At 43.9% G+C, this 15,944-nt stretch overlaps 1 protein-coding gene across 2 annotated transcripts in view; it reads left to right on the top strand.

Moving 5' to 3' along the window:
* The window catches only part of NMI (N-myc and STAT interactor), an 85,592-nt gene that overhangs the window by 50,320 nt on the left and 19,328 nt on the right, over positions 1-15,944 (top strand). For both annotated transcript variants that reach the window (XM_063933755.1, XM_063933756.1), the window contains exons 2-3: positions 1,892-1,960; positions 3,785-3,943. In XM_063933755.1, the coding sequence (XP_063789825.1) occupies positions 1,904-1,960; positions 3,785-3,943 (216 nt within the window). In that variant the 5' untranslated portion in view covers positions 1,892-1,903. The remainder of the gene's footprint in view (positions 1-1,891; positions 1,961-3,784; positions 3,944-15,944) is intronic.

Genomic DNA, 15,944 nt, shown 5'->3' with positions numbered 1-15,944 from the left:
GAACTCTGGATGTGGTACGCGCATTACACGTTTATGTATCCCGAACGTCTACAGTTCGTAAGATGGATACGTTGTTTGTTCTCTATGATGCTGCCAAGATGGGTTGGCCAGCTTCTAAGCAGACCTTATCCAGATGGATAAAACTGACTATACGTCAGGCTTACCTTAATGCTAGGTTACAGCAGCCTACATCAGTAACAGCTCATTCCACACGTTCTGTGGGAACTTCATGGGCAGCTGGTCGTGGAGCTTCTACGACGCAGCTTTGCCGTGCGGCTACATGGTCTTCAGTGCACACGTTTGTGCGCTTTTACAAGTTTGATATGTTTGCGGCATCAGCATCTAGCTTTGGCCGCCTAGTGTTACAGGTGCCAAACAGCTCTCCCGCCCACAGGGGAAGCTTTGGTACGTCCCAAGAGTACTCCAGTGACCCCTAGTGGATGAAAAAGAAAATAGGATTTTGGTACTTACCAGGTAAATCCTTTTCTCTGAATCCATAGGGGGCACTGGACGCCCACCCAGAGCAGTTTTACCTGGTTTGTGGTAAGTTCAGGGGATCTTATGGTAACACATTCTCACAGACTGGTTCAAATTTTCAAGTGCTGGTTATGGTGTCAACTGTTTAGTTGTCAGTAACGTTATGTGTCAACTTCGTTGTTGTCCGTTATGTTATATGTAATACTCCATTGTCAACCTCTCTATGGTTCCTGTTCGGCTCAGTAAAAAACACTGAGGTACTCTGAGATATGGAGGGGTGGAGTGTTCTAAATTTAAATATTCAGTGCCCTGTTTCCTACGGAAGCCGTCCATATCCCAAGAGTACTCCAGTGCCCCCTATGGATTCAAAGAAAAGGATTTACCTGGTAAGTACCAAAATCCTATTTTCTGTGCGAGCCTGAGGGAAGCTTGAACAGAAATCCGCGGTAGGTGCGCATATTGATTGTACCGCAAACTTGTTAACCTATAGCTCCGTGTACTTATCCCGTAACCCATGGGATTTATTGCATGAGGAAAAAGGGGTTGTAATTGAATAGCTCTGGGCATAAAAGTCTGAGGCTATCACCCTTTTCCTCACGCAGTAAACTTTCGAGGCTAATTGAAACCAGCCCTTAAGTGTAATCCAGTTTAGGTATTAACGTATATAACAACAAAACCATACAATCATGCATGTTCAGTATTTACAAAATATTGCACTTATCTGATTATATCCAGAGAAAGACAGCCAACAAACTTATGTCACCCTTGGGTCTGGATATAGCCAGATAAGCGCAATATTTTTTATGTATTGTACGTGTATTATTGTATGATTATGCAACATATTCTAGTTTATTTATTTAAAATCTTGGAGCTGTAAATATTTAGCCCCCGAATCTGACTAAAGCTGGGTACACACCAAAAGATGTGTGTACCCGGCGATATCGGCGGTAATGTCGTCGGGGTGCCGACATTGGCAAGTACATACACACTTGCCGATGTCGGCAGCGATAGAGTGGGTGGGGGGTGGAGCGGAGCGGGGCCATGCTGCATGCAGGTCCGACGGAAGATGTCACTAATGATGCGTGGGAGTGTGCAACTTCACCGACATGGTCCATTCACAGACGACCATGTTGGAATCGGGTATATCATTCATGATATCGTCTAGTGTGTACCCAGCTATAATCCGATAAATTAACAAATCATTTCTTCATATCTAATAGAAAGCAAATCTCCACACTCGAGTATAGAAATGACAATGTATTGATTTGCTTAGAATTTAGACATGTGTGTTCCTATTTGAAATTATTAACAGAAGTAGGAAAAGTAATAACTGAAATGTTTACTGGGAAAAATGTTCTTTCTATTAATATACACACAAACTCTATTAATATCATATTTTTCTGAATAATTACAGATTTCTAGTATAATGAGTACAAGTATGGAGGATTTACGGAAGTTATTAGAAGACCGTGACCTTTGGAAGGTAATGTTTCTCTACCCTGGTATACTGTATGTACTGTATTTTTAGGCCACAAGTAATTGTCTAACTATCCAAGTGCTTGTAACCCTTGAAGCTGCGAGAGCTTTTAGTAAACCTGTCAAAATTAATCAACATTTTTTAGTTAGCATTTGGATCAGTGCTCAAACTGAGCCGGTATGCAGCTGTATGGTATACCGGTACTTGGATTGCACTGACCCAGAAGTTGCTGCTTTCCGAAGAAGCAAGTGGCTGTACAGCGGGGGAGTGGCTTGCGATGTGCAGCATGTGGTTCAGCCACACACTCCAGAGCCCTCCAGTGCCGCTCTACCGCTCGCCTTTGTAAATACCACGTCCCACTTCACTCGTGGCTGTCTGCCAGTGCCTGGTGGAAAATGACTACTGTATTATACTTAGTCTCAAACAGTATTAAAAGTACACAGTCTAAATACATTGGTAGTTTAGTGGGCTTCTGACTAAGGTGGCCCTGGTGTATATGCCTATGGTCAGTTTTGTGACTATCAGTTGGCCATGATGCACTCACCAGTGGGGTCAATCAAGGAGGGGTGCTGCCCCAGCTTAATCACCTTCACATTTTAACCCCTTGGGGGCTCTCCCTCTCTGAAAATTCTCCCCTAGATAACTAGTGTATGTATACATGAATATTGTGTAGCAAAATAAAAAAAATGCATGTTTGTGCCACAAAATCACCTCTGAATGTGCTCATGAAGAAGCAAAAAAAAAAACCCAACAAAACACATTTTGTGGCAGAAAAGTTTATTGTACGTAGTTGAAGAAAAACTTGTTTTTGTGATATAATTGTTAAAACATACATATATACTGTAATAATTTATAGAACCTACCTGTCTCATGTGACATCATGACATTACAAAACAGCATCAGGGCAGCAGGAAGATCGGTGCCTATCCTGTCCTATGGATGAGCCCTGGTCTGTCCTATGTATTTGCCCTGACCTGTTGTATGGATGAACCCTGACCTGTTGTATGGATGAACCCTGACCTGTTGTATGGATGAACCCATGCCTGTTGTATGGATGAACCCATGCCTGTTGTATGGATGAACCCATGCCTGTTGTATGGATGAACCCTGGCCTGTTGTATGGATGAGCCATGGTCTGTCCTATGGATGAGCACTGGCTTGTCCTATGGATGAGCCCTGGACTGTCCTATGGATGAACCTTGGCCTGTCCTATGGATGACTCGTGGCCTGTCCTATGGATGACTCGTGGCCTGTCCTATGGATGACTCGTGGCCTGTCCTATGGATGAACCTTGGCCTGTCCTATGGATGAGCTGTGGCCTGTCCTTTGAATGATCCCTGGCCTGTCCTATGGAAGAGCCATGGCATTTCCTATGGATGACTCATGGCCTATCCTTTGAATGAGCCATGCACCTTTCTAGGTAGCAAGCAGCAAATGGGCACTGTTGGGCACCCTTGGCCTTGTGCCCCGGTTGGCAGCATCTATCACACATCCTTTGCTATGACCCTGATAAATTAACTAAATATTAGGACCAACTATATACTTAAAGTGCAATTGAGTCAAGTGATGCTAGTTAGAATTAGTCTTAATGTAGTAAATGCACTGGATGGCGTGGTATTTGTCTTGCCTTCAGGTGGGAGATGAAGCATTATGCCATGGAAGGTAGGCCATGATGTTGCCATTCACCACAAATGGTGTTATCATGTCTACTGTCCCAGGAGCCCAGGAAAAACTACCCCAAGTTTGGGAGAAGACAACTATGAGTATTAGTGGTAGTAATAGTAGTAACTGTAATAACTGGAAACCATTCTTGTTATACTTTTACTCAAGGAACAATGTAATGAAGCTGAAAAACGCAAAACTAAAATTCTTTTAGAGAAATTGGAAGCAGATGATGATCGAAAAGTTGCAGAGAAACGTCTGCATTTAGTGCTGGAAAAGCAGACTGAGTCTGAAAGTGCTCAATATGAAAAAAAGGATCTTTACGAGGTAAGAAATTTTTTAGAATGTCTTAAAGTATTTTTTTTTGCTATTACATCGATGAACTGGAACCTCAGTGCACGGAGCTTCCATAGGTGGAGGTCGCTGATGCTTCTGGTCTATTTTACTTTTCAGGTCAAATCGGCATGCAATAAGCTCTTGTTATATTTCACACTGTATCCAGGATAATATTAATACCAGTAATGTCTTGTTTGTTAGTTAACCTGAAAAAGGGAAATATACCGGTTGCATTATGTAAGAGATTTTCTGAGATCTATTAAGCTAAAAGGGCAGATGTATCAAGCAGTCAAAAGAGTAGAGAAAGTGGAGAAATTGACCATAGTAACCAATCAGTTTCTACCTATCATTTTATAGAAAGTACTTTATAAATGCAAGGCTCCTCCCTGCAGATCACATAGCCACGCCCATAGCAGCCATCACCTATGAGGATATTCTTCATCCTGAATGCACACGCCTCCTGCCCTCATGTCCTTTCCTCCCCGCAGTTATGTGGGTACTGCAGCTGCTGAGAGGGACAGGTGTCCCCCTGCATGGCCGCCAGCACCTCCCTGTATAGCTCATCCTCTGGCAGAAAGCACGCACCCCCTCAGTACTGGGGCCCATGCCTACTTTCTACGGCCCTGTATGCAGAGTGGCTATGCTTCCATTTTATTTAGTGTATCCTGTGTGAAATCATTGTGTGCATGCCCAGTAAGCGACACATGCATACGTCACTAGTCAGTCTTGCATAATTCAGGTGGTTATGCCTGTCTGTGCCTGGATAGGTAGGATAGGGTATTGTAACATTGGCTATGCACTGTAAGGGCGTGTTTGGAAAGATGCAATTGCAAACAGATGCATTCTGGAACATGTACAATACTAAATAAATCCTGCACCAGTATTGGAAAGCATATTAAGTATTTGTTCGGATATGGTTCCTTCTGCTCTATATTTGTTTTATTATAATATCTGAAAATCCATCAGAAATATAACCTTTTATTTGCAGGTGCTATATCCTCATTCTTCGAGGTCAAAGAACAACATTTACAAAGGAAAAAGGAAAGACAAGAGAAGCATCTTTTCCGGATGCACTGGAACCATAATAATTGGTTACAATTACACTTTATTAGATATACATTAATTGTATACAATTAATGTAGAACTCACCCATTTTGCCTCAGTTAATAAGGAATAGGTGCAGGAGCACCATAATGATATACTAAAGGCAGATAAACCATTTGTATACTTGGCTATTAGTAACTAAATAAATGTTACCTTGAGAATACAGTATCAAGAGAAAAGATACTGTACACTTGTACAACAGGGCAAGATATTTATGGGGAATGTTACAAATATGATACATCTGCTGTGAGGAGGTGGAAATAATACTACACTGAGAATATGATGTCTAATTGACACAAGAAGGTAAATGTGCAGGACAACTTAATAGAAATACAAATTCACACAGATTTTACAAGCAAACCAGCTTCTATTATAAATAAAAGATTCACATTGAGAAACATTGACCGGAGTCTTGCAGTTTTAATATCACACTTTATTTTCATATCACACTATGTTTTAATATTTTACCAGTCCTTGAAATAATTTTAATGTATATCTAATAAAGAGTAATTTTAACCAATTATTGTGGTTCCAGTGCATCTGGAAAAGATGCTTCTCTTGTCTTTTCTCTTTCGCATTCTGAAACATACAGTACATGCGTTGGGAATGGTGTGTGTGCAGGTGTTGCTGTTGCAGAGTTATATAGGCACACACCAGCGGATGACTCAAACCATTAAGAGCCCAGCTACTTAAGCAGTGGTGTTGGTTTATTGAAGTATACAGACTTGTGCCACCACTATTATCACATTACAGTCTCACTGTACAAAAGAAGGATCTACACGATCGCTGCAACACATGTGCAGTATAACATCAGATGGAGGACAGACCTCCCTGGGTTCCAGTGCCCAGCTTGTATGTACAGTGGATAGAAGAGTGCATTGCGTTGTAACAACCTTCCTCGCTACAAGCTTCTCAATGTTACACAAACATTTCATTTTAGCTTTTTCGTAGTGACCTGTGTGAAAGGTTAGGGTAAAACACATATTAAAGCATCAACATATAATGTGACTCTGGTCTGGTCTTCTTGGTAAACATACCAGTAAGAATCCCCACACTGATAGCATGGACAATGGCAACAGTCTCTTGACTCACAAACTTTGGACTACTGTCATTGTCACGATTCTTGGCATCTTTCACACTTGTGTCTTAAATCTTGCATAGTCCTTTTTCCTATTCTATTCACCCCAGTCAGACCATGACTTTGGCTTCTGGATGTCCTGAGTTCACTGAATGCGATGTTTGCGAATTCCTCACCATACCTTTTAGATGGCTTGCCAATATTTGATCTTATAGAAGATCTCCTCTCTGGTTGAACTTCCACGCTGATAGTCTCTGAGTCTCATCTCCTGCTGCTGGCATGTCCAGTGACACATAATTGTTCTCCATATCAACTTCTAGCTTTTCTACAACTTGTTTTGTTTCTTTAAAGATAGTGAATTAACATTCTTTCTAGTTTTTGGATTCCACAATCTGTAACCTTTGCTTTCATGGCAGTAGCCAAGCATGATGCACTTCTCTGATTTTGAATCCATCTTGCGTCTTCTTTCTTTTGGTATATGTACATAGGCAGTACTTTCAAAAGTTCAGAAATGCCTTATACTTTGTTTTCTCTTTGACCATGATCAATAGGTGTTATGTCCCTAGGGCAACTGTAGGAGAATAATTATTGAAATAAACTGCTGTGGATATGGCTTTGGCTCAACACTGCTTGTCTAGGCCTGCACCCTTTAGCATACATCTTGCTATCTTCACCTGTGTATGGTTTGCTCATCCACTGACACCATTCTGCTCAGGTGTATAGGCAATAGTCAACTGATGCTCTATTCCACAGGTTCTCAAACTCTGTCCTCAGGACCCCACACGGTGCATGTTTTGCAGGTCTCCTCACAGAATCACAAGTGAAATAATTAGCTCCACCTGTGGACCTGTTAAAATGTGTCTGTGAGTAATTAATACACCTGTGCACTTGCTGGGTTACCTGCAAAACATGCACTGTGTGGGGTCCTGAGGACCGAGTTTGAGAACCCCTGCTCTATTCCATATTTCTCTAACGTCCTAGTGGATGCTGGGGACTCCGTAAGGACCATGGGGAATAGACGGGCTCCGCAGGAGACTGGGCACTCTATAAGAAAGATTTGGTACTATCTGGTGTGCACTGGCTCCTCCCTCTATGCCCCTCCTCCAGACCTCAGTTAGATTTCTGTGCCCGGCCCGAGCTGGTTGCACACTAGGAGCTCTCCTGAGCTGTTAGAAAGAAAGTTTAAAATTAGGTTTTTTATTTTACAGTGAGACCTGCTGGCAACAGGCTCACTGCATCGTGGGACTAAGGGGAGAAGAAGCGAACCTACCTGCTTGCAGCTAGCTTGGGCTTCTTAGGCTACTGGACACCATTAGCTCCAGAGGGATCGACCGCAGGACTCGTCCTTGGTGTTCGTTCCCGGAGCCGCGCCGCCGTCCCCCTTACAGAGCCAGAAGTATGAAGAAGGTCCGGAAAATCGGCGGCAGAAGACATCAGTCTTCACCAAGGTAGCGCACAGCACTGCAGCTGTGCGCCATTGCTCCTCATACACACTTCACACTCCGGTCACTGAGGGTGCAGGGCACTGGGGGGGGGGCGCCCTGAGCAGCAATAATATCACCTTGGCTGGCAAAAATAATTACAATATATAGTCCCAGAGGCTATATATGTGGTAATTATCCCTGCCAGAATTACAGAAAAAAGCGGGAGAAAGGCCGCCGAAAAAGGGGCGGAGCCTTCTCCCTCAGCACACTGGCGCCATTATTCCCTCACAGTTCCGCTGGAAGGAAGCTCCCTGACTCTCCCCTGCAGTCTACACTACGGAAAGGGTAAAAAAGAGAGGGGGGCACTAAATTTGGGCGCAGTTTAATATAATAAGCAGCTATAAAGGGTCATAATTCAGTTAGTCCCTGTATTATTATAGCGCTCTGGTGTGTGCTGGCATACTTTCTCTCTGTCTCCCCAAAGGGCTTTTGTGGGGTCCTGTCTCCTTGTAAGAGCATTCCCTGTGTGTGTGCGGTGTGTCGGTACGGCTGTGTCGACATGTTTGATGAGGAGACTTATGTGGAGGCGGAGCAGATGCCTATTAATGTGATGTCACCCCCTGCGGGGCAGACACCTGAGTGGATGGATTTATGGAAGGAATTACGTGCAAGTGTCGACTCCTTACATAAAAAATTTGACGACATGCCAAATGCGGGACAGCCGGCTTCTCAGCTCGTGCCTGCCCAGACGATTCAAAGGCCGCCAGGGGCCCTGAAACGACCACTACCTCAGATGGCAGACACAGATGTCGACACGGATACTGATGCAAGTGTCGACGACGATGAGTCAAATTTAATGTCCACTAGGGCCATTTGTGGCATGATTGAGGCAATGAAAGAGGTATTACACCTTACTGATATAAACCCGGGTACCTCAAAGAAGGGTATTATGTTTGGGGAGAAAAAACTACCTATAGTTTTTCCCCCATCTGAGGAATTGAATGAGGTGTGTGAAGAAGCGTGGGCTTTCCCCGATAAAAAATTGGTGATTTCAAAAAAATTACTAATGGCGTTCCCTTTCTCGTCAGAGGATAGGTCACGTTGGGAAACTCCCCCTAGGGTGGATAAAGCGCTCACACGTTTGTCTAAAAAGGTGGCACTACCGTCTCCGGATACGGCTGCCCTAAAGGAACCTGCTGATAGAAAGCAAGAGGCTATCCTAAAATCTATTTACACACACACTGGTGTTATACTGAGACCAGCTATTGCCTCAGCCTGGATGTGCAGTGCTGCTGCTGCTTGGTCAGATTCCCTGTCGGAAAATATTGACACCCTAGACAGAGACACTATATTGCTAACCATAGAGCATATAAAAGACTCGGTCTTATACATGAGAGATGCACAGAGGGAGATCTGCCGGCTGGCATCTAGAATAAGTGCTTTGTCCATCTCTGCTAGGAGAGGCTTATGGACTCGGCAGTGGACAGGAGATGCAGATTCTAAAAGGCACATGGAAGTTTTGCCTTATAAGGGTGAGGAGTTATTCGGGGACGGTCTTTCAGACCTTGTTTCCACAGCAATGGCTGGGAAGTCTGCATTTTTGCCCATGTCCCCTCACAGCCTAAGAAAGCACCGTATTACCAAGTACAGTCCTTTCGACCCCAGAAAAACAGGCGCGGAAAAGGCGGGTCCTTTCTGTCTAGAGGCAGAGGAAGGGGCAAAAAGCTGCAACACACAGCCGGTTCCCGGGACCAAAAGTCCTCCCCCGCTTCTTCCAAATCAGCCGCATGATGGTGGGGCTCCACAGGCGGAGCCAGGTACGGTGGGGGGCCGCCTCAAAAATTTCAGCGATCAGTGGGCTCGCTCACGGGTGGATCCCTCGATCCTTCAAGTAGTATCTCAGGGATACAAGCTGGAATTCGAGGCGCCGCCCCCCCCCGCCATTTCCTCAAATCAGCCTTACCGACGACTCCATCGGGCAGGGAGGCTGTGCTAGAGGCCATTCACAAGCTGTATTCTCAGCAGGTGATAGTCAAGGTACCCCTACTTCAACAAGGCCGGGGCTACTATTCCACACTGTTTGTGGTACCGAAACCAGACGGTTCGGTGAGACCCATTTTAAATTTGAAATCCTTGAACACTTGCATAACAAAATTCAAGTTCAAGATGGAATCGCTCAGGGCGGTTATTGCAAGCCTGGACGAGGGGGATTACATGGTATCCCTGGACATCAAGGATGCTTACCTGCATGTCCCTATTTACCTTCCTCACCAGGAGTACCTCAGATTTGTGGTACAGGATTGCCATTACCAATTCCAGACACTACCGTTTGGACTGTCCACGGCACCGAGGGTGTTTACCAAGGTAATGGCAGAAATGATGATACTCCTTCGAAAAAAGGGAGTCTTAATTATCCCATACTTGGACGATCTCCTTATAAAGGCGAGGTCCAGCGAGCAGTTACTGGTCAGAGTAGCACTATCTCAGGAGGTGCTACAACAGCATGGCTGGATTCTGAACATTCCAAAGTCACAGCTGGTTCCTTCCACTCGCTTACTGTTCCTGGGGATGATTTTGGACACAGAACTGAAAAAAGTGTTTCTCCCGCAGGAGAAAGCCAAGGAGCTGTCATCTCTAGTCAGAGACCTCCTAAAACCAAAACGGGTATCGGTGCATCGTTGCACACGAGTCCTGGGAAAAGTGGTGGCTTCATACGAAGCAATTCCATTCGGCAGGTTCCATGCGAGGACCTTCCAGTGGGACCTCTTGGACAAGTGGTCGGGATCGCATCTTCAGATGCATCAAATGATAACCCTGTTTCCAAGGACCACGGTGTCTCTACTGTGGTGGCTGCAGAGTGCTCATCTTCTAGAGGGCCGCAGATTCGGCATACAGGACTGGGTCCTGGTGACCACGGATGCCAGCCTTCGAGGCTGGGGAGCAGTCACACAGGGAAGAAACTTCCAAGGACTATGGTCAAGTCAGGAGACTTCCCTACATATAAATATTCTGGAACTAAGGGCCATTTACAATGCCCTAAGTCAGGCAAGACCCCTGCTTCAAAACCAGCCGGTACTGATCCAGTCAGACAACATCACGGCAGTCGCCCATGTGAACCGACAGGGCGGCACAAGAAGCAGGATGGCAATGGCAGAAGCCACAAGGATTCTCCGATGGGCGGAAAATCACGTACTAGCACTGTCAGCAGTGTTCATTCCGGGAGTGGACAACTGGGAAGCAGACTTCCTCAGCAGACACGACCTACACCCGGGAGAGTGGGGACTTCATCCAGAAGTCTTCCTACTGTTGGTAAACCGTTGGGAAAGGCCACAGGTGGACATGATGGCGTCCCGCCTCAACAAAAAGCTAAAGAGATATTGCGCCAGATCAAGGGACCCTCAGGCGATAGCTGTGGACGCTCTAGTGACACCGTGGGTGTACCAGTCAGTTTATGTGTTCCCTCCTCTGCCTCTCATACCAAAGGTACTGAGAATAATAAGAAGGCGAGGAGTAAGAACGATACTCGTGGTTCCGGATTGGCCAAGAAGGGCTTGGTACCCGGAACTTCAGGAAATGATATCAGAGGACCCATGGCCTCTACCGCTCAGACAGGATCTGCTGCAGCAGGGGCCCTGTCTGTTCCAAGACTTACCGCGGCTGCGTTTGACGGCATGGCGGTTGAATTCCGGATCCTAAAGGAAAAGGGCATTCCGGTGGAAGTCATTCCTACGCTAATAAAAGCCAGGAAAGAAGTAACCGCGAACCATTATCACCGTATTTGGCGAAGATATGTTGCGTGGTGTGAGGCTCAGAAGGCCCCAACAGAGGAATTTCAGCTGGGTCGCTTTCTACACTTCCTGCAGTCGGGAGTGACTATGGGCCTAAAATTGGGTTCCATTAAAGTCCAGATTTCGGCCCTGTCGATTTTCTTCCAGAAAGAACTGGCTTCACTGCCTGAAGTTCAGACTTTTGTAAAGGGAGTGCTTCATATTCAGCCCCCTTTTGTGCCTCCCGTGGCACCTTGGGATCTCAATGTGGTGTTGAATTTCCTAAAATCACATTGGTTTGAACCACTTAAAACTGTGGATCTGAAATATCTCACGTGGAAAGTGGTCATGTTATTGGCCTTGTTTTCGGCCAGGCGTGTGTCAGAATTGGCGGCTTTGTCTTGTAAAAGCCCTTATCTGATTTTTCATATGGATAGGGCAGAATTGAGGACTCGTCCCCAGTTTCTCCCTAAGGTGGTATCTGCTTTTCACTTGAACCAACCTATTGTGGTGCCTGCGGCTACTGGGGACTTGGAGGATTCCAAGTTACTGGATGTAGTCAGGGCCCTGAAACTTTATGTTTCCAGGACGGCTGGAGTCAGAAAGACTGACTCGCTTTTTGTCCTGTACGCACCCAACAAGATAGGTGCTCCTGCTTCTAAGCAGTCTATTGCGCGCTGGATTTGTAGCACTATTCAGCTGGCGCATTCTGCGGTAGGCTTACCGCAGCCTAAATCTGTAAAAGCCCATTCCACGCGGAAGGTGGGCTCATCTTGGGCGGCTGCCCGAGGGGTCTCGGCTTTACAACTTTGCCGAGCTGCTACTTGGTCAGGGGCAAACACGTTTGCAAAATTCTACAAATTTGATACCCTGGCTGAGGAGGACCTTGAGTTCTCTCATTCGGTGCTGCAGAGTCATCCGCACTCTCCCGCCCGTTTGGGAGCTTTGGTATAATCCCCATGGTCCTTACAGAGTCCCCAGCATCCACTAGGACGTTAGAGAAAATAAGATTTTACTCACCGGTAAATCTATTTCTCGTAGTCCGTAGTGGATGCTGGGCGCCCGTCCCAAGTGCGGAGTGTCTGCAATACTTGTATATAGTTATTGCCTAACTAAAGGGTTATTATTGAGCCATCTGTTGAGAGGCTCAGTTATATTTCATACTGTTAACTGGGTATAGTATCACGAGTTATACGGTGTGATTGGTGTGGCTGGTATGAGTCTTACCCGGGATTCAAAAAATCCTTCCTTATTGTGTCAGCTCTTCCGGGCACAGTATCCTAACTGAGGTCTGGAGGAGGGGCATAGAGGGAGGAGCCAGTGCACACCAGATAGTACCAAATCTTTCTTATAGAGTGCCCAGTCTCCTGCGGAGCCCGTCTATTCCCCATGGTCCTTACGGAGTCCCCAGCATCCACTACGGACTACGAGAAATAGATTTACCGGTGAGTAAAATCTTATTTTTCTTACAAATTGTTCCACCTCTTCCCTTCCCCCCTATCTTTCTCCACCTTCTATTTTTTCTATTACTATTGAAATTACTAATTTGTTCTTTAATACTTGTAGGAAAAAAAAGGAAAATATATAAAGTCTTTGTTTAGTATGTGTGTTGTTATATAGGACTTATATAGGACAACCTAAATATAATCTCATCTTCCTGATGTCACAAAATGGAATTATGTGTCTACTCATATGATGATACCACACACCATGAAGTCTGGTAAAACAGCAGTATGATTTTGTCCATTTTTTTTCTACCAGATGCCATGGGGGGTAATGTAATAGGGTGTAAGAATCAGAAAGTGAGAGATTTTGTGAGTGTTTTCCTGTTTGTTTTAAACGTGGCAAACATTTATATGGCAAAATCAACCTGGTTTTGCAATGTAAATGATTGCCACTTTAAAAAAACAGGTGAACTCTCACAAAATCTCTCACTTCCTGATTCTCACACCCTATTATATTCCCCCCATAATGTAATTTTGTACTTTTGAATGCGTGGTACTGTCCTTTTTTCATTGCAATGCCACATCCAAGCTGTAACTATGGGATGAATGTACGGCATGTTTAGAACCTCCTGGAATGTTTCTTGACTTTAATAAAAACATTTTTGAAAGAAAGAATAAAAAGAGAATTGTTCGAAATCTCTTTTGAGATACTCTCTGCCATTATCAGATTTCAGGTTCTTGAGTCAGTAACCTGTTTGATTTTCTACAAAACTCTTGTAATCTGCAATCTTTTTTGCCACTTCAGATTTCTCTCTGATGATGCATGTTTGTCATTCTTGTGAAGTCATCTATAAATTAGAGCTATGCATGGACTCCCATGTTTTGGTTTTTGCAAAACCACCATCAAATGTTATGGTTCGGATTTCGATTTTGGTTCAGTTTAAAAATATTTAAAAGAATTGATAGCAGCGAGGTTTCTGAGCAAATACTAATAATCCTCTTTTATGGTCAACATGGAAATTGTGGCATAAACGCAATCTCACTTTTTCCACGAATTGACCTTTCTAGCATTCTTATGAAATCCGGAGTTTCAGGGTGGTAGGGCATCATCTTCATTCACCAATCTATGGGCCTGAGTCAGCATGGATCGCAAATGCAAAATCTTTCTCTAATGGGCAAAACCATGTGCAGTGCAGGTGGAGCAGATATAACATGTACTGTACAGAGAGAGTTAGATTTGGGTGGGGTGTGTTCCAACTGAAATCTAAATTGCAGTGTAAAAAATAAAGCAGCCAGTATTTACCCTGCACAGAAACAAAATAACCCACCCTAATCTATCTCTCTCTACACATGTAAGATTTGCCCCACCTGCAGTACCAATGGTTTTGCCCATTAGAGAAAGATTTTGCTTTTGCAATCCATGCAGAATCAGGCCCTATATCAGGTGGGTTTGACCAACATAAGTACTTTTTTAAACACATTGTCCAAGCGCCCTTTTCCATTTACTGAAGCGTCTGAGAAATATCCCTCATTCTGCACATATATCCTTTTCTTTTTGAGAAAAAGTTTTTATTGAATTTTATACTTTTAACAAGATATTCGTAAAGTATATATTACAGGTGTCACACATTGGCACATAACGCAGTTAACAGGTGACTAGCAGTGACAGAATATCTACCCATGTACAACAGCGAGTAAGTGGAGAATCAAACAGATATGTATGCCTATGTATGGAAAGCCATCAATAGGTAGTGTTATGTGTCTGGTATGTACCGTAGCTAAGGGCGAAGGAATATCTCTTAGTGGAACAATATAGCTTATAAAAGAGGAGCAGAAAGTAAATTTAACGATAGAAGTAGAAGAGAAAAGAGGCAAGAAGAGAAAAGAGGGGGAGGGAGGTAGGGGAGGGATGGTCGGGCGGTCCCAGCCGCCTGGGCAGTGCGTCAGGTTATCCTTCATATATCCTTTTCTTATATGCAAGTTAAACATTAAAAAAAACAGGGTGGGTGTATGAATTTGCGCACACTGAGGGCTGCAAACAGTAACTGTGTATATCTGTTCACCTAACATACAATTGTACATGTAGAAAAGAAGAGAACACAGTCAATCGTTTGCGCTCACTACCATTAAAAATCCATATAGAATCTTATATTCCTGACGTTCTATGTTGATCCTTCAGTTCTCCTTTATAGTGACCGTCAGTCCGTTTTTCTGAAGATGATCTCCTCAAAAGCATAAAAAATAAGAAAGAAAAGCCACATATAGTGTAGTATATTCCAAGGATAGGGTCAATCACACACACACAAGGTGATATGTAGGGGGGATTTTTCCTCTCCGCATTCAGTAGAAATCTTTAGATTGGCATACCATACTCACACCCAAGTGAAGTAAGGTCCACATATAAAGGTATCTTTCTGTGTCCACCACGACCCATGTTCTTAATAGGGTTTTCTCAAGGGTCACCAGTGCAGTGTGAGACAGATAAATAATCCAAATGGGCGTACCCAATTTACAGTAATCTGCACTTTATACACATATAGCGGTTTCTTTCTTATGACGGAACCTTCTCTCCAATAATCCTATTTCCCCTCCATATGATTAATATGGCATATAAGGAGAGAGGAGTTCTATCACTTTTTTGTTTCTTAAAAAACAATTTATTAATTATACAATAAAAACTTTTGTATAAAACACAAAATGTAAAAATTACTTTCTAGAAAATATGCAAATGCTATACACGTTGGTATCACACCTGGTACATGATAAGTAGATGGTAAAAAAATTGCAACTGACCTATTTGGGGTATGAGGTCCGGACTTATACCCCACTGATGGTGAATTGGGTCTTTACTAGGTCTGAACCAAGTCTGTAGCAGTCTCTTCACCAACGCGTTTTGACAATGTGTCTTTTTTTTGAGCGCAAGGAATGCCCCTACAGATGTTCTTTTCACCACTGGCAAACAGCAGGATACAGATCTTCTAATACTTCATCAGTAGCTGTCCACCATGCCCAGTGTCAGCTCAGTAGTCAGCACAGTCTTATTATATTATATTGTTTCAGCAGTTAGATGGTTGTCAGAAGAAGACTGGGACTTTAGACACAATTACCTATCGGAACCGGTAACTAAGCGGGGATATTTTGGTGCATTACTCCTTTCTGAGACAACAGATGATG

This window comes from Pseudophryne corroboree, chromosome 7, assembly GCF_028390025.1.
Source record: "Pseudophryne corroboree isolate aPseCor3 chromosome 7, aPseCor3.hap2, whole genome shotgun sequence".
Lineage (NCBI taxonomy): Eukaryota > Metazoa > Chordata > Amphibia > Anura > Myobatrachidae > Pseudophryne > Pseudophryne corroboree.
The sequence above is the reverse complement of the archived record's forward strand: the minus strand, read 5'-3'. Positions and strand labels throughout refer to the sequence as shown.